Here is a 19,127-nt window from a genome sequence, read left to right as displayed (position 1 = left end):
AATGGCAGTGATTTCTGGATTTAATCTTATTTTCTACTCAATAATGATATTTTAATAATGATCTATAACCACCAAATGTGTTTTCTGTGTCACCACTATGCATCCCATAATCGAATCAAGCGAGAAAGATTCAAAATATCTCACTTATACTGCTTCCCTCTTGTGGTGAAATTGGGAACTGCCGACAAAGATTGACCACCCGCTTCAAAAATAATAGCTGATTCCCAGTTGTAGTCGTCCATATTTTCTGTTGGTATATCTAATCCATTTAACTTTATATTTGCTGTTTACGTATGCGGATTCTTAGAATTTTCTTAATTATGAATGGTCATTTTAAGTAGCTACACAATTGATCAGTTTAAAAGTTTATCAGTTTAGAAATAAATCTTAATGCAGTATAACAAATAATGACCAGTATGAAGCCGTACAAAAATATGCTTTATAGCAACTTAAACTATTATGTTAACTGCCAGTTCTCACAACTAGTAACCTATAGGTTAATGTTCCCACATGACTAAAATATCAAACACTGAGAGCATTATACAGTAGCTAGATTATTGGGGTTATTTTCTGCCGCTAAACCCTAAATCACTGGCGACACAAGTTTTCCCCCTCACAAACGCGCTAACTGACTGCAAACTGCCACTCCCCCCCCCACGACAGCACCCCCTAGCCAGTTAATCCTGCTGCTGCAGCTCCGATTGGTTAGCTCAAAGCCAAGCTCCTACAAGCCCCGCCCAGCCCAGCCCAGCCCGCGAAAAAGCGCATACCTTCAGCTTTGACTGTATCTCGCGAGACTTTCTCCGGGCGAGAACCTGCAAATGGCTAGAAACCTGCAGAAAAAAAGAGCAAGAGAGGGGGAAGGAGAGAAGGGGAAAACAAAAAGAAGAAGAGAGAGAAGAAGAGAAGAAAAGCCGTAACCAAGGAGGAAAGAGATGCCCAGCCACACCCTAGCAACAACCCGACGGGCTCCACCTACCTTGATGCCTGCTTGATACTCCCGAACTTTCTTCCGCGCTAACACCTGTATGTGACTAGACACCTAAGAGGGGGTGTGAAATAATTTTAAACATACACACACACACACAGAGGACAAACTGAAGCACTGCATAGCCCCTTTCCACCTGTGTGACACAACGGAAAGATACTTAAGGTGCGAGTTAAAGGGTCTGCTTTCATCTTTCAGCGAAGGACAGTTTCGTAAACAAACTTGCCAAACACTAACAAGGACGCAAATGTCCTTTTCTGAATGTTTTGTCCTGTGTTTTTCATCCAATTAACGGTTTTGATTCAGGCCTGTCCAAATATTTGAGGCGCAGGCCCCGGTTTTCAAATAAACCACAACTCTGACAGTGGTTAAAGCCCTCAAATTTGGAAAAGGAAAATTAATATAAGCGATGGTTTCATTTCTCGTTTCGTACACGACATGGGTTTCGGAGTCATCGAAATTGAAAAAACGTGTGGAAAACAACAAAACAAAGGGGAAAAAAAACTGACGGAGCAGAACAACAATAACGTGAACGCGGAGTACAGCGCAGTTCTCGAAACTTTCCACGACACGGAACCGTAGATCACAGGAGACTTCAGGACTGCACGAAGGAAAAACAGACCAGACTGCAGGCCTCAAAATACATCTAAAGCATTTCGGCAAATTAAATTCTGGTCCGCATCAGCAAGATGAAAAATCAACTAAATCCCTGGGTATCCCATGTTTGTTGACAGCATCGGCGCAGTAAAACAGGCACCATTTTGTTTTCCCAAAGCTGTACAAAGATTTCCGTACAGCTCAGGTTGTGATTCAAGGGCAGGATGTAAATAAATATGTTGTATATAAATATAGGATTACTGCATTGGTTGTTCTGTGTGATGCAATACTGAACTGGACCTACGGAAAGGTCATTCAGTAGACACATAGTCTGCCTTACACACTCTTCTTATGCTCTATAGCTGCCTCATTCACATGCATTGTCTAGGGCGTACTTGCCTACTAGTGAGAATGCTGTACAGCAGGGGTGTCAAACTGAATTCCCAGGGGGCCGCAGTGTCTGCGGGTTTTTGTGGTTACCCTTTAATCAGCTGTCAATTAAGGCCATGGGAACAAGGTGTGTGGATTCTTTAGCCAATTAAAGACTTAAATTAACCACAGGTGCCGGGAACAACCCAAAAACCAGCAGACACTGCGGCCCTCCAGGACTGGAGTTTGACACCTGTGCTGTTCAAAGTACACGTTGCATACAAGTTATGACTCAATTGTGGGCAAGCAAGCGGATTCGGACAGGGGCCTACTGATACTAATTGGTGGGACCAAACTAGGAAGTAATGTGATGGTCTGAAGACTTTAGCCACCATCTAAATACCCATCAGTTCTGGTTGATGAAATTGCTCAGAAACCCATTTGCAATTTGGCAGTTCTAAAGTCTTCAGATAAGGTTAAACAGCGTTGCGGTTTGAGGGTGTTTGTTGCTGCAATTCCTCTCTCGACCGTTAGAAGTCCGAAATTACCTATTGTACCTTTAATAAACACTTTAAATTAAGCAGAAAATATAACACGACGCAGAAATCAAATATCCACCAGCGCTAAAAAGAAATAAATTAATAATAAGAAATATAAATAAATAACTTAATTAATTCATAATAATTTGGGCTCAAATTCCAAGATTGAGGCATCTTCATTGACATCATGCATATCAATGCTGGATCAAAAGAGAGTGAATTGGTGCAAGGTGAATGGGGCTGCTTTGCACAAAACAGCAGCTTTTCCACTGATATAGGGAATGTCTAAAAAATTAAAATTTAGCATTGTGTATTTAAAATGAAGGCCTGCCCTGCATCTCAAGCACTACATAACCCAGATCAGGGCTTTCCGCATTCTGCCTACACCCAGCAATGTCAGGTCTGTTTAACTGCTGATTCTGGATCAGTTCCTGAGGTAAAAAACATGGCGGTGCCTTGTGAACATCTTTAGTGCCACAACCTGGATTGAAGTAACCCCCCCTAACAACTACATTAGAAAAACTAAAGAACTAGCCTGCCCAGTTTCACAGAAACATATTAAGCCTAGTTCTGGACTCAATTCAAATTTGTTGAGATACTCCATACAAAATCGAATTTAGTCCAGGACTAAGCTTAAATCTGTGTCGGTGAAACCAGTCCATAGCATTTATTAGAGTTGAAGTAAGGGATAAATATGTAAATAACTGTCACTGGATTCAGCTGCTGGTCCGTAGGAAAATGTCATTGGAAAAATAGTTGACAGACAAAAAATGTAAAAAAAATAACATGCTGCGGCTACCTGTTTTCTTGTGCGAGTCTTCCCGGTCCGTAACTTGATATATCTCGCGATTAGCTCATTGCGACCTGTAACAGAGAAAGGCAAACAAACAAAAAGTTTACGAACGACTGTCTCTGAAAAGCAAGTTCATATTAAGCAACGAGGAAACTGCAGAGATGCCGTTGACATCTTGGCCTGGTTAAACCGTAGACCTACTGGAAACATACATTTAGACACCAATATAAAGTTATATTAAAATTTATATTAAAATGCGGTTTCCATCTCCATGCTTCTGGAGTCCACCGGTATGTGCTGTTCCACACAATGGCCACAAGGTGGCACTACACGTGTACTTCTGCGATCAACCTGCTGCTCAACAAACTCAAACCTTCAAGTCTGAACTGAACAAAATGATCCAAACACCTACAGGTACATATGGTACAAGCTATGGTGCAGGATGTCATGAACACTTCTCAGTACCACTCAGTAGATTGCAAGAGTGAAAATTACATTTTTAAAAACCTCTAGAAGTGCCAGCAAGTAGGACCTACATTTTCAACAGTGTATTTCGCTCCAGATAACTTATTTCAATATTGAAAGTTTGATATTATTTGGTTTTATTCTAGACCACTGCATTTGCCCAAACAACTGACACAGCACATGACAGGACTTATGCAAGTCCCAGTTTTATTAAAATAATCCCTCTTTGGAAGGTAAACAAAAACATTTGCGAGTAGCCCTCTATAAAGCGTTTACAATAAAGAGAAAACAGGTTCTCAATCTCACGAGACAAAGAGGGAGCAGCCATTTCCCCACAATTACACAATTGCAATGTACACTTCTTTTCTTTGTGTTTTTTTGAAGCGCCAAACTTTGTAAAATTTGTATAAATATGGAAAACACTCTGCAATGTGTCTGCGAGACCTGCATGCGAACATCTGAAAGGCAGTCTTTGTGAAAACAGGCGGAAAAGAGAAACATATTGATCTGCTTTGACGGTGCTTGTGTGTATGAGAAACAGACACGGCCTGGAACAGCACTGACCCAGCGTATTGATCTATTGGGGAGTGAAATGTCAAAACAGACTAATTAACCTCAGCCTGCATGTGTGCACATCCTTCAGCTCAGCTGAGAACAGAGCACCATCTTTGTTGTGATGGACCTCGATTAATCCTGCTGGTTCTCTGATTAATCACAGTCTTCACACACACACACACACACACACACGATGAGAGAGGGAGGAGAGGCTGAAGGTGTGTAAGTGTGTGTGTGCGCGTGTCGTGCATGTTTCTGCACGTGCATGCGTGTCTATGTGTGTGTACATGTGTCTGTGTGCACGTGTGTGTGCAAGGGAATTAAGTATGCTTGCGTGGGTATGCGTCTGTGAGCATGCATGTTTGAAATGTTTATGTGAGCTGTAAGGGTGCAAATGGGAGCATGTACGTGTGGGTGCATGCATGTTTAAGCTTTTGACATTCAGTATGTGTGTGTGTGTGTGTTTGTGTTTGTGCTTGTGCTTGTAACATTAGGTATGTGTGTGTGTGTGCTTGTAACATTAGGTATGTGTGTGTGTGTGTGTGTGTGTGTGTGTGTGTGTGTGTGTGTGTGTGTGTGTGTGTATGCTCAGACAGCCCAGCCCCTGACCTTGAGAACAGCTGTGTTTCGCAGCAGCCATGAATCTCTGGAACACCTCCACACCCTGTCAGAGACCAGGACTGAGCTCCACACCCTGTCAGAGACCAGGACTGAGCTCCACACCCTGTTAAAGACCAGGACTGAGCTCCACACCCTGTCAGAGACCAGGACTGAGCTCCACACCCTGTCAGACACCAGGACTGAGCTCCACACCCTGTCAGAGAACAGGACTGAGCTCCACACCCTATCAGAGACCAGGACTGAGCTCCACACCCTGTCAGAGACCAGGACTGAGCTCCACACCCTGTCAGAGACCAGGACTGAGCTCCACACCCTGTCAGACACCAGGACTGAGCTCCACACCCTGTCAGAGACCAGGACTGAGCTCCACACCCTGTCAGACACCAGGACTGAGCTCCACACCCTGTCAGACACCAGGACTGAGCTCCACACCCTGTTAAAGACCAGGACTGAGCTCCACACCCTGTTAAAGACCAGGACTGAGCTCCACACCCTGTCAGAGACCAGGACTGAGCTCCACACCCTGTCAGACACCAGGACTGAGCTCCACACCCTGTCAGAGAACAGGACTGAGCTCCACACCCTGTCAGAGACCAGGACTGAGCTCCACACCCTATCAGAGACCAGGACTGAGCTCTACACCCTATCAGAGACCAGGACTGAGCTGTGGCTGCCCACTGCTCCTAGGTAACTAGGATGGGTCAAATGCAGAGGACAAATTACCCCACGGGGTTCAATAAAAGTGCATCTTATCTGACTGAGCTCCACACCCTATCAGAGACCAGGACTGAGCTCCACACCCTGTCAGACACCAGGACTGAGCTCCACACCCTGTTAAAGACCAGGACTGAGCTCCACACCCTGTCAGAGACCAGGACTGAGCTCCACACCCTGTTAAAGACCAGGACTGAGCTCCACACCCTGTCAGAGACCAGGACTGAGCTCCACACCCTGTCAGAGACCAGGACTGAGCTCCACACCCTGTTAAAGACCAGGACTGAGCTCCACACCCTGTCAGAGACCAGGACTGATGGCCCATCAGTCCCCCTGCTACCCCCCAAGTGAGGACACAGCCTGGGCAAACTGGGCCATGGAAACTTCTGGAAATGTATGTCGGATAAGGCTGCGAGCAGGAAAGAGCCAAAATGGGTCCGGGCCTACTGCGCATCCAGTATGTAACTCTACACTTTCCTTCGGAAATCTGCTTCCCTCCACTACCCCAGATGGCCCGCTTTATTCTGAATAATGCACAAAATGAAGAAACAGAACCGGTCATTTCGAACAATGACTCTTCGACTTTTCTTAAAACAAACACAAAATTGAGACATGAAAAGAAACATGCGTTTGAAAATATGTACATGTGTGTGAGCATGCGTGTGTGTCTGCATGTGTGTGTGGACGTGTGTGTGTGTGTGTGCATGCATGCGTGTGCGTGCGTGTCTGTTTGTCTGTGTGTCTGTATGTGTGTGTGTGTGCGTGCGTGCGTGCGTGAATGAGTGTGTGTGTGTGTTGTGTGTGTGGACATGTGTGTCTGTATGTGTGTGTGTGTGTGTGTGTGCGTGAGTGAGCGAGCGTGCGTGCGTACGTGTGCGTGCGTGTGTGTACGTGTGTGTGCGTGTGTGTACACTGAAGTAAAAAAGCAGCTGAGACCCAGGCAGGCAGAGCAGAGGGAGAATAAAAGGACTTGACCTTTTCTCCTGGCTGCTTCTTGGCCCCTGGCCTCCTTTCAGTAGCAGCGGCACAATTACCATACAAGTCCTGCAGGCCATTTCCAGCAGGCCCAGGGCCCCCCGCCCCCTCACCCAGGGCCCTCTCCCGCTAACCCCCCCCCCCCCCCCCACCCACTTCTGACAGGGCAACCACCCCCCCTCCCCCCTCCCCCCTCTCACCCCCCCCAGGGAGACACGCCTGCCTGAGAGCCTCCACATTCCTGGCATTCCACCCTGCCCCTCACGTCTGTGTGAACCAGTCTGATTGGTGGAGGGGACCAGGCCGTGTGCACGCTAGCGCTCGCGCTAACATGGGGGGGGGGGGGGGGGGTAGCTGTGGGGACGCAAAACAAAAGCCCCTCTTTCGCCGGCGTGTTCCTGCCCTCTAGCCCACCCCCCTACCCCCCCGTAGCTTTCTTGTGTGTTACCAACGGACAGTGGACACCTGCCGCGATCTGTCCAGGGGGGAGGGGGGGCGACAACAATAACCTCCCTCACCCCCCCCCCCCCCCCCATCCTCTTCCAGCTGCCTCGGTCTCTGTCCCACCCCCTGTTCCACAGCCCTCTGGCTTCTGCACAGTTACTGTGCAAGCAGGCCCCGTCACCCCTGCCTGAAGCTCCACCAGGAGGAACAGAAGAAACTGCCCGATTAACGCGGCGTCTCGATTCCTCCTCATCTTCCCTCACAGTGCCTCAGCAGGCCAAGAGCGCACTCCTTCCTGGGCCGAAGAAAAAAAAACAACCAATCGCCATTCGGCCCTGAGAAAGGGAGACGCGTGTTTGTGCGTCGGCAAACTCGGACAGATTTTTTTAAAGTTTTGAAACAGCGAGGGCAACGCATGATAAAGAAGCATTTCACTGGAATAGAGAGCGAAATTGCATGAGCCAACGAGGGTTATTATACAGGGCCATGAAAGCTCCGCTGTGCAGCCTCACAATCTGTCGTCGGTGCAGTAAAATGACCCTATTGACCAATTAAGTGTCTACGAGTCATTATGTATGCGAGCGCAACAATGGCTCCACAGTTCGGCTCACTGTAGCCGCTCTCAACAAACTGACAAGTCAGCACAGTGGACTCAAGTCTCTCGAACAATGGCATCTGCGAACGCAAGTAGGACAGGCCGTTGAAAAGAAAGCCCACAGCTCTTGACCGCAGATGAAATGCTTGAGCAGATTTCTCATAAAAGTCTACACACACACGATGATAAGCACGTTTCAAATGTGAACTTAAAAACTCCCGAACATTCCTTGAAGCAGAAATCGACCATTTTGAACACGGTTATTAATGTAAAACACAGTACACATTTCCATTTAGGTCTCTCCGGTCATGAACAAAGGGCAACCGGAGAGACACAGCTGCAAATGCTGTGCTACAGATTAAGTTTAAAAATAATGGAGACAAGTTGAAAGCATTGTTCACATTGACAGTACAGTTTGCCTTGAAACCAAGGTAGTCAGTGAAGCCAAGGTACTTAAGATTGTCTTGGTACAGATAATGTCACAGGACACCTTCTGATTGGACGTTGCCTCATTCCACAAAGAATAACCCTAAAGTTCCATACTAAATGTAAATTAATGTCTACCTAGCAAATAGGACTGACCATCACTGCGGAGACTAGTGTGTAAATTAAAAGCTTTCTGCTCCCAATCCAGCTGACGCAGGAGCAGTACAAGTCTAACATTATTCTGTGAAAGCAACACAAGAACACTGATCCAGGACCAGCTCATGAAAACATAATGCAAACAAAGAGAGGCTACTCAAGCAGAAGGGAGTTAGATTAGAGGTGACATCTCCCACCCTCCCTCCCCTTACCACCCATCACCGTCTCTCACACACAAACGCGCACGCACACACACACACACACACACACACCAGTGTTGGGGCAGTAGACAGGTGCAGTATGGTGGGGAGATTAACACATTGGACACACCTACTCCCTCCAGCTCTCTCTCTCTCTCTCTCTCTCTCTCTCTCTCCAGCTCACTCTCTCTCCAGCTCTCCCTCTCTCTCCAGCTCTCTCTCTCTCCAGCTCTCTCTCTCTCCAGCTCTCTCTCTCTCCAGCTCACTCTCTCTCCAGCTCACTCTCTCTCCAGCTCACTCTCCCTCTCTCTCCTCAGAAGAGGCAGCAGCTCCACAGATTGCTCAACTCCCACTCGGGGTAATTTCCGGAAGCCCGCAGGCCGACGCTCGGCTCCAGCTCCGCATGTAACCCCTTCCTCCCCGCCGGCCACGTCTCCCCCAACTCCCCACAAAAACTTTCCACTCTCCCCCTGATGGCAAGCGCCAAGGGCTTCACACTGGAGCCAAACACCACACACCACCACAAATCCCCTCCATTCTGTGAATGAGCGAGTGTGTGAGTGAATGAGTGTGTGTGTGTGTGTGTATGTGTGAATGAGTGTGTGTGTGTGTGTATGTGAGTGAATGAGTGTGTGTATGTGTGTGTGTGTGTGTGTGTGTGTGTGTGTGAATGAGTGTGTGTGTGCGTGTATGTGAGTGAATGAGTGTGTGTGTGCGCGTGTGTATGTGTGAATGAGTGTGTATGTGTGTGTGAATATGCATGTGTGTGAGAAATCTGTGGAAGAACTATTAAGTAGTTTATACATTTATACACATACATGGTCTACAAAACTAAAACAAGACCTGCTCTTAGTTAATAGAAAATGCCTCACAAAAGGTCACTGCACTGCAGCCCCAGCTGGGGCTGGGTGCGACTGCGGTACAGTGCCATCGCAGGCCTCAGGGTCCACCACCCTCAAGTCGGGCAGCCGAGGAGCGAGCCATGCCAGTGCCCCCCGCCGTGCGCCTCAAACCCATAACACACTCGCACGCCTTTCCGCAGAGCGGCGAGACAGACACGCGGCTTCCCAAATATGAGCTTTCCTTCAGAGCCTGTTTTGCTTTTTCACAGACTCCTCTGCATTTTTCACCGTTTCCAGGGAAAGTTCTGGGGTCTCTCAGGCCGTGCTGCAGGAGGTTTGGCCGGCCTTGACGCGGCCCGGTCAGAGGGACCAGGGCGGGTCGGAGCGGTGGGCGATCGTTAAAATGCCCCCGGCCTCACGTCACGCCCGTATCGAGTGGGCTGAGGTCATCGCACCCCCCCCCCCCCCCCGGCCCCCCGCAGGAGGCAGCTTCTTCCAGGGCCAGGTCTCGGCAGTGCCAGGGAGGGCTTCGGATGTCTCCGTGCAAACGGATAGGGTGTTTACAGCCGCGGGGAGAAAAAAAGAAAAAGACGACGACGCACAAAGATGGCCACTCGGCATGACCTCTCGCCGCTCGCCGCCCGCCGTGCCCTTGACATTTCCCCCGCCCCCGCCCCCGCCCCCGCCCGAGGTCTGCGGAAGCTTCAAAACAAGTGGCGGACCCGCCTCCCCACCGGCGACGTTTAGCGCCAGCGCTATGAGCAATGCAACCCCACAGCACTCCCTTTCTCATCACCCTAGTCCAGTGCTACACAACCAACTGACTTCACTAATGATTTTACCTGCTCGGTTCAGATAATCTCATAGGTGAAATCTGGTGGTGTAGCGTAAGGTTGAAGCAAATGCCTGCAGACCCTGCGGCCCGCAGGGCGTGGAGTTGAGTAGCTCTGGGCTAGTCTGCACCTTCTCCAGTATGGGAGTCTCAGAGGGACCACAGAGGCCCCTACCTGTACCAGTTAGCACCAACGCTAACGCTGTGGACTTAAGATGGTGTCCCTGCACGGCCAAGCCAATGGAACACTCCACGAGCACGAGAGAGGGTTGTTTTCACGCTGGTTACCACCAGAAGTAGAAACCGTGGGATGAGATGCAGACTCTTCTCTCAGGCTTTTCTCACTCGCTCTCCCTTGGACAGAAAAGACCAAGTGGGCTGGGGTATGTAGTCAGACCACAAATGGCAGCTGAAGGCCATTCCTTAAGACCCCTCAGTCAGAGACCTCAGTCAGAGCCACAAATGCACACACACGCACACAGCGCATATACAAATAAACACATACACCACACATGACCACACACGACCACACACAGTGTGCACAAACACACACATGCATGGGCAGCCTGTAGCCTATGGCTAAGGTACATGACTGGAACCCGGAAGGTCGGTGATTCACGCCTGAAGGTTGGTGCAGCCACAATAAGATCCGCACAGCCATTGGGCCCTTGAGCAAGGCTCTTAACCCCGCATTGCTCCGGGGGGGATTGTCACCTGCTTAGTCTAATCAACTGTAAGTCGCTTTGGATAAAAGAGTCAGCTAAATCACAAATTATTACATGCAAAGTGTCATGTAAACACACAAACTGTATGGCCTTCAGACAGAGGCTGGGGAGAGATTAATAGAGAAGGACTCACACAGACCTGTTCACTCAGAATTGCACAATATGTTTGTGAAGCAGTCAATCTCTATAGGCTCCCGGCAGGTACTCCTTCTGCATACCGATGCTCCCCCGACTGGTCGGCGAGCTTCTGTTCCTGATAAACTCGTTTGCTGGTATCAAGCAGAGCTGGGTTTAACTGGGTCCCTAAACACTTCCCTGTCACTTCAGCACATTTTAAATCTTTCTTTTTTTTCTTTCTTCATCCTTCATTTAACTTCACTGTTGATACGAGTGCCAGTAACGTACAGAAAGGAAGCGTTGGCGTCCCAAAAGTCAACGAAACCAAGATGATTATCACGGTTAAAAATGGTTCCCCTGTTACGGTTTGCGGATAAGGTGTTGAGAGTAAGGAATGAGAGATTTTCATTTTTTCTGTTTTCAAAGTTTTGAGCCTGGACATTTTGATGATCAATACTGGACACCCAGATTGGGCTTTTATTGAACCTGTAATGTCAAAACACAGAAAAATCCAACCTTAAAATCAAATTTAGCCATAATTATCTCAATTCATTTTGGTTTAATGGCGCAGTACACTAGGTTTTAGTTGAAAATTATTATTATTTTTTAAATGGAAAAATAGTCTGTTGTAAAAAAAACCTGAATCAACATAAATATCAGAAGCATAGTGTTTGTCAGGACAAAGCATTGATTGTCAAATATGGATAATATACCTCAGAAACAACTGATAACAGCATCCTAGTGATTAAAGCAGTGGATAACAGTAATAGTGTCTGTGTGTGTGTCTGTGTGTGTGTGTGTGTGTGTGTGTGTGTGCATGGGGGCGCCTCAAACATAGTAACACAGTAATTGTGTGTGTGTGTGTGGGGGGGTGAATTTCCATATCTGATATAAAAAAAAAATCTGGTATGGAAAAGCACCCCATAATTTTAAGATCTTAGTTGAAGTAGACATGCTGAGAACCCCTGCAATGCACCTCTAATGCTTGCAGCAAATACTACTGATCAACATGTCCACACAGCGTACTGGTAAACACATAGGAAGTGAGCTAAAAACTAACAGTCTATTTCACTTCAAGCTTTTCCTGAACAGTAGGAAAACAGGACCTTTTCCAGGAAGAACAAAGCAGACTCGCTTCTACATTTTCTGGATCATTCTGAAGCCAAAGAGCAAATGCAAGGCTGGGGAGGGGGGGGGGGGTTGGTTGGACGATGTGGTAGAAACATGGTCTCCACTAAAACCGCTGGGTTCCATTTACTTTGCAGCGCATCCAACCAAAAAAATGTTTCCTCGACGGCTTACGCTGCGGCACGGATCTTTTCCCTTCAAAGGAAACAAACGCGTTCGGTTTCTGCACTGGAGGGGGGGCTCTGAGTGGAAACGTCGCATCAGCACTGAATTTCAGGATTCCTTCCCGTTCAAACAGTCTGAATGGCCATTAAAAACTACTACTGACAGAGACACCAAACCAGAATTGTAGCTCATCCAACCTGTTCTCTAGTTTGTGCCATGACCTTGACATGCAACTTTTTATATGTCACATTGGATAAAAGCGTCTTCTCAAATAAAATATAATATAATATTACTGCGCAGGCTCTTTCTGGGCACTGTAAGATGAGAAAGCAGGGGGTTGTGAGGTCAAACCCAGGGCTTTTAGCGAGTTGGACCTCTGGACTAGAGATTCCAACCGCGGTTCAGCGGAAGTCCGTGCGGTCTAGACTGCAGTAACCGGACTGAGAGGGCAAAGCCCAGCACAGGATCCTCTCTCTCCCTGTTCTCACAGAGGCCCATTCAACTGATGCAGCACTACCCATCCTTAACTTAATTTGCCCCAGTAAGTACGAGAATTAAGTTTACTGGAATCACACAATGTGTGGGAGCACACATTGGGTCAAGTGAATTTGGTAGCGGACCAGAAACTGTGACTGCAGACTCTGGCGTGGGAATGACAAGCATGATTTAGCTAGCCATTTTGCCATTTGCCGAGTGTGAATTCAAATTGTTAAAACCAAGCAACCGACCTAGCATTAGGTAGCGGTTAGCGAACCAGGTTCAAGAACTAGCGGGCGATAAATTCAAATCCAACACTGCTGGTGAGGCAAAATAAAGTACACACAGTGTGTTCTGTGCTTAAGGGCACCTACTCAGGGTAAAAAACAGGTTAACTAATGAGATGAGTAGGCGTTTTCATCTTCACACCTATTGCCACAACCTCGGACCGGTGAAATGGTACATAACAAGCATAATTTACACGTGTTCCCGTTTGTGAAAACAGAGGTCTTGTAGGGACGTAGCGATGCGCAACCCCGAAAGAACCCCCCCCCCATTTCAGGACATGGCGGTGAAGATTGGTTCCCGCCCAGCCGACTTAGCGCAGTCCGATCTGATTTACCTCCTCGTGAAGCTGGGAGCCCTAACTCAAACCAGAATCTGGGGCTGTTTCGGGTTCTGTCTCCAGATGGGGCAACGGAAAGTGGGGGGGGGGGGCTTTGGGGGCTAGCTGGGGTATCTATATAACGCCTGCGTGTCACCGCCCCTCAAACCAACCTCCCAAAGCGCCCACCTGGCGTCCGATCCGCTTAAAGGGGAATTAGCGGACGAGGTCATCCACAGCTGTGAGGTAATGACCAGGTAAACAGAAACAGATGCTCCCACCGCTCCAGGGCCTGCAATTCCACAGAGCCGCTCTGAACGGGAACAAGGCGGATATTAGCCTGGCTCGTTTAACAGCTAATCCCCACCAACAAGGAAGTGGTTTTAAAAAAAAAACGTGACAAAAGTATACTTAGGGTATACAAGCAGTTACACAAGGGTCTGGGATATTATTGAATGTGGATGGGGAGGCGTCCATTTTGAGTGGGCGACATCTGTGTGCAAGTGAATTCTGGGATAAGGCCTTTATGGAATGCGGTAATCACGGACCAGGAAGCTCGGCGTGCCGGCGGACCGCTCTGTTCAAGCTTCCACCATCGGAGACCTGATCTGAACCTCCGCGGGGGGGCTTAAAAGTCCTGTTTAAGCTCGGCTGACTGCGGAAATCAAGGTCTGCTTGTTCGAATTTCTCTCGGTGGAAGCGGCCCGGGATTTAAGCTTGCGAGACAGAAAGAGAGAGCGAGCGAGAACGCGAGAAACAAACCAAAAAAAACCACGACAAAAAGCAGGATGAACGTTTGACCCGCTCTAAACACCTTCCAAAAACTTTTCATGAAGCTCCAGAAGATACTTCTCTTTCAGAGGAAAAGCCAAAGAAAAAACAGCCCCTTTGCTTCAGGAGGGAGTCGAAGGCAAGGATTGATTTAGCGGCACAAACAGAAGGCGTTGCACAACTCTCCCTGCTCTGTGGAAAAAGGTAATCTATTCAGAGAAGATGGGAGCAATAAACCACATGCAGGGGCTGGGGATCCAGGCCAGCGGCTTAAGATGGCTGATAAGAGATGACTGTAAACCAGTTATGACCAAAAACGGCAGGGCTCGGCGATTAAGCCACGCTCTCAGAAACAAAGCGACAGTGGAGGTACGTTTTGGCTTTTTCGAGGATCTAATTTCTCTTTGGGTACAAATTTGTACGTTATCCAAGCAACAAGTTCATTAAATTCCAATCTAGGGGTAGCTATAGGCAAGTGACAAGCATTTGTACCGTTTTAGGCGGATTTCGTACCTTTATTTCTGACAGTGCAGGCCGAAAAGCCGGAGAACGGCCAGGTCGCACACAGAGGTGGCCCCGCCCTTATGACACGCTAAGGAAACGCACTGCTCCCATCTCCCTTTTGTGAATTTCGCATGCTCACATTTTCCAAACGCCAAAGATAATTTAAAGAAAAATAAAAAATCTGAAGAGCATACATTTATTTTTACCACCAAAAGTAGGTATGGGAGTTCTTAGCACCGTACAAGGTTTTATTATTTTAAGTCACATACCCAATCTTCTGTTATTTTAAATATCACTGAGCGGTGAAGAAGAGTACTATAGGTTTGTACGAGGGTCTCAGAGAAGACCATACCCACAGAGCGGGAAGCACTCTGATACGTTCACACCTGCCCTTTCGCACACACTGGTTAATGTGCAGCATAAATCTTTAAGGCCTATTCACACTAACCTTTGGCCATTACCGCAGGAGTCTGAGGAGGGTGGAGGGGAGGCAGGAGGCAAATTTAGTACGACATAAAATTATGAATGTGGCCCTAAAGCGCATTTCTTCTTCTTCCCTTCCCGTGGGTGTTACTGAGCTTGAAGGAAAGAAGAAGGAGGAGGAGAGAAATAAACGTTCTGGTTTTCAGTCATGCAGCAGATTATGCGGTTGGACGTTATAGGGGATTTTTTAGCGTGAAACGTTTCAGCAGTTCGCCACCACATAGTTAAGAAGCCCATGTAAGGGTAGAAATGTTAATCCTCGCCATTGACCTCAAACCAGAGAACGCTCAGCACTGTGAGAGAGCGGGCGGAGGTCTCTGCTCCACGAGCAGTCACTTCAGTGCACACAGTTCAGCGTGTGTGTGCGTGTGTGTGTGTGTGTGTGTGTGTGTGTGTGTGCGTGTGTGTGTGCGCGTGTGCGCATGCGCGTGTGCGCGTGTGTGTGTATCTGTGTCAGTGTGTGTGTGTATGTTTGCGTGTGTATAATATATGTGTGTGTGTGTGTGTGTGTGTGTGTGTGCACACGTGTGATTGTGGAAGATCCTGTCTCTAGTTCTGGGTCAGGCACAAAGCAGTAATCTCCCCAACAGGCAGGGACTTGTTCTGGGGCTTATGGAGAAAAACACCCGCAGTCAAATCCCAGCAATGGAAGGGACTTTTCCCTCCTCCTACCGCTGCCCAGCACTAACAGGGGCTAGCGATCGATCAGCCAGCACTGAAACCACCACACAACCCACACTCAGCCTTCCGTCAATCCACCGTACAGATAAACGGTCTTTAAATACATCGAAATGAATGTGCAGCCAAGCTTACAATTCCAGTCAAAACATCTTCATAATGTTAGGAAACAGGTTTGACTCCGACCGAACAGCATGGTTCTCATACATTTCTGAATCACCCTAATTGGAAAGCGCTTTTGTCGTGAGGAACGTCGTAATGATACGATAAGGCCAATACGGAATGCCGAGCAGCTTTCCAACATTCCGACAGTAAAAAATGTTCAATGCCGCCACAGCATTCCATCCGCATATCGCTTTAATGAGCGATAGGCAAACGTATACCGCCATCGTATAATAGCAGCGTAGCTCGGTGCTTGGACATTCGAAAGCCGCCACAGCCACTTTTCACAACTGCCAACTGTTCTGCAATGCCAAAGAGTGTGCTTTATTGCAAAAACAATACTAAAGAAATGTACATTTTTGAATTGTTCCCAGCCTTATAATCATAATTCTTGTAAAACTTTATAGAGCACATACTGCATACAAATGCATCATGTACTACACAGAATTTTCATTGCTCCACTATCATGTCTTTTTGTGGTTCTAATAAACCCAAAAGAAAAAGATTTGAGTCAAAATAAGAAAAAGAAATAGTGCAATTACAAGACGCATACCAAAGCATATTCTTGACATATTGCCAGATTGAGATAAACCACTGTACTTTGTGATTAGGATTTTTGAACGGGGGAATTTATTTATACAAATTTAGAGAAGTCAAATTCACCTACGCTGGCAATTAGAAGAGAGTTCACCTGCATAACTCGACTTATCTTGAACTGAGCGTTACGTGTAGCAGCCTGCACTGCCGAGCCGTAGGTCCCCAGCCCCCGCAGCGTGGAGTTAACCGTGTGCAAGCCGCTCCATACCCACCGAAAGAACCACATTTCCCACAACCCCCCCCCTCCCCCCCCCACCACCACCATCATCCCGACTTCCATTCTGAATTAAGGGCAAGACAAGCGAGTCTTAAAAGGATGGAATGTTCAAAGCTTTGCGAAATTCAAAGCCCAGGTGCGATTACGCTTTGAGTTTCAACCCCTGCTGCAATTTCAGACGCGATCCCAGACCGCTGGACTGCAGCGGGAACGGACGGCAGAGGCGACCGGCGCAGTCAGCAGCTAACTCCAAACGTGCCTCCGCGACGTCGACCGTATCGATCGTTTTTAACGCCGGACGCCTTCCCACGACGACACTACATTCTTGCTTCTTTTTTCTCAAAGCCACAAAAAGGTCCCTGTTACAATGATGATCAAGGTATGAAACTGAACGTGTACAGTTGATTCAACTCAGCAGAGGGCAATCACCCCTGTAGCAATGTGGGGCTAAGGGCCTTGCTCAAGGGCCCAACAGCTGAATGGATCTTATTGCTTGAACCACGACCATCCGGGTCCCAGTCATGTACCTTAGCCACTAGGGCTGTGCATAGATTATATATTAGCAGCAGGCCCCCCGGAGCCTAGCCAGGCCTCCCTTGCCTACCCTTGGAGCAGATGCAGCTCTCTGTCAGTGAGAGGGACATATAGCGCTAACTGATGGTCCCCCGATGGCCCCGGTGGAGCCCCTCCCTCCTGCGGAGAGGGAGGATAAATAACCAGGCCTGACGCTGGGGACGGCGGGGGCTTCTCTGCGACCTCTCTCAGCAAAGGTCGCGGCCCGCCCTGCCTCTCCCCTCCCCCACCCTTCTGTCTGAGCGCAAAGAGACTCCCCCGCCCCTACCGCACAGCTTCACCACACACTCTGCACTCAGTCTCTGCTGTACTATAACACTCTCCACTCAGTCTCTGCTGTACTAAAACACTATGTAGCTCTCTGCTACATTAAAACACTATGTAGCTCTCTGCTACATTAAAACGCTATGTAGCTCTCTGCTGTACAAAAACACTTTGCAACTCTGCTGTATGAAAACACCATGTAGCTCAGTTGTACGAAAACATGACATACTCGCAGTTCTCTAATGTGCTAAAACACTACGTAGCTCTCTTCATTCTCACATTGTTCCGCACACTTTTTACCAGAGCTGCCTTATGTTCACCTAGCATTTGTCTCTGTCTTGATAACATTCAACAAGGGGAACGTTAGCTAATGCTAACGAGCATAAACAAACTCATTTGATAATCGTCACTCAGTGAGAAGTTTATAATCATAATCAGCTGTTAAAATTCATTTTCATAAATGTGTTTGCTCTATTCAACTATTGAAATTCGTTCTATAGAGAAAAATACTGCCGTCAGTTTTAATCCCTTCACAATTACCCTTCACTCAAAAGTTATTGAACTCCTCTCAGCTGTTTTCAAAAACTCTTTCCTGTACGTTCACACTCAAACAACACTCAACTGTCTCCTCCACTCAAACACTGCGCTCTCCACACAACTAGAAACCTTTCCAGCTGAGCCAGTGCAGCTGATGGTGATGTCATACTCACCATCCTGTATTTAGTTACTTTTTAATTGATTTCTCTACATGAGGGAAATCAAAGCCCTTCAACGCACCGTAACCTCAGAACATTTTCAAAAACGAGGGGGGGGGTCGGCTAAACAGTTTCCCAAGTTACTTGCTCTTTGCGTAGAAAATGCCCCCACGTATGCAATTTCATTGCTTCCAGATACGGCACGAATAACCTCCAGCTTATGAATGCACTTAATAGGATTTTTTTTTCTTCTCCTCAATGGTTTAAATATTTGTCATTAAACCAAAGTAGTTGCAGGTTGGGGCATTCTGAACAACACTGCCTGGCACGACTTCACACATGAGCATTACGCAAAGCTCTTCAGTTAGCACAGTCAGCTTCGGGACGCTGGCGAAATAAAACACCATCAAACCCCGATTTTTTTTTTTCCTAAACAGCGTAAGTTTCAGCAGGGCGGGGGGGGGTGATTTTACTGCGGCCCCTGCTTTTAATTACACCCCAGCACGCCTTCGAATTAATTACCAGTTCTCCAGCCCCCTCTGCGCTGCATGGTGTGTTTTTGCCATTAATGAAGAGGTCCTGCAAGCAGCCAAGAATTTTCATTGCTCCACCTTGATCCGGGAGCCAAGTGTCTTGGCCGGATGGTGGACTATCCCCAAGGCGAGGGGAGGGGGGGGGGAACGTCTTCACCCACACCCCGCTGACCACGGCTGACCCCAGCAGAGGTCACACCTGTACGTGGGCTCTGAAACAGGCCGGGAGAGGACACCACCAGCGTCCAGCGTTTCCCAGCGAAGACGACCAAAGGCACTCTGGGAGAAAAAACGTCTACATCAGCACCCAGCTGAATTCAATG

The 19,127-nt window shown here is 47.7% G+C and overlaps 1 protein-coding gene across 6 annotated transcripts in view; it reads right to left on the bottom strand.

The window, feature by feature from the left end:
• The window catches only part of tead3a (TEA domain family member 3 a), an 81,806-nt gene that overhangs the window by 14,763 nt on the left and 47,916 nt on the right, over positions 1 to 19,127 (bottom strand). For 3 of the 6 annotated variants that reach the window (XM_061257074.1, XM_061257073.1, XM_061257072.1), the window contains 3 exons: positions 3,293 to 3,357; positions 980 to 1,042; positions 771 to 833 (listed from right to left, as the gene is read on the bottom strand). In XM_061257074.1, the coding sequence (XP_061113058.1) occupies positions 771 to 833; positions 980 to 1,042; positions 3,293 to 3,357 (191 nt within the window). The remainder of the gene's footprint in view (positions 1 to 770; positions 834 to 979; positions 1,043 to 3,292; positions 3,358 to 19,127) is intronic. The other 3 variants (XM_061257075.1, XM_061257077.1, XM_061257076.1) reach the window with 2 other exon arrangements.

Source organism: Conger conger, chromosome 10 (assembly GCF_963514075.1).
Source record: "Conger conger chromosome 10, fConCon1.1, whole genome shotgun sequence".
Classification (NCBI taxonomy): Eukaryota; Metazoa; Chordata; class Actinopteri; order Anguilliformes; family Congridae; genus Conger; species Conger conger.
This window is presented reverse-complemented; position numbering and strand designations above follow the sequence as displayed.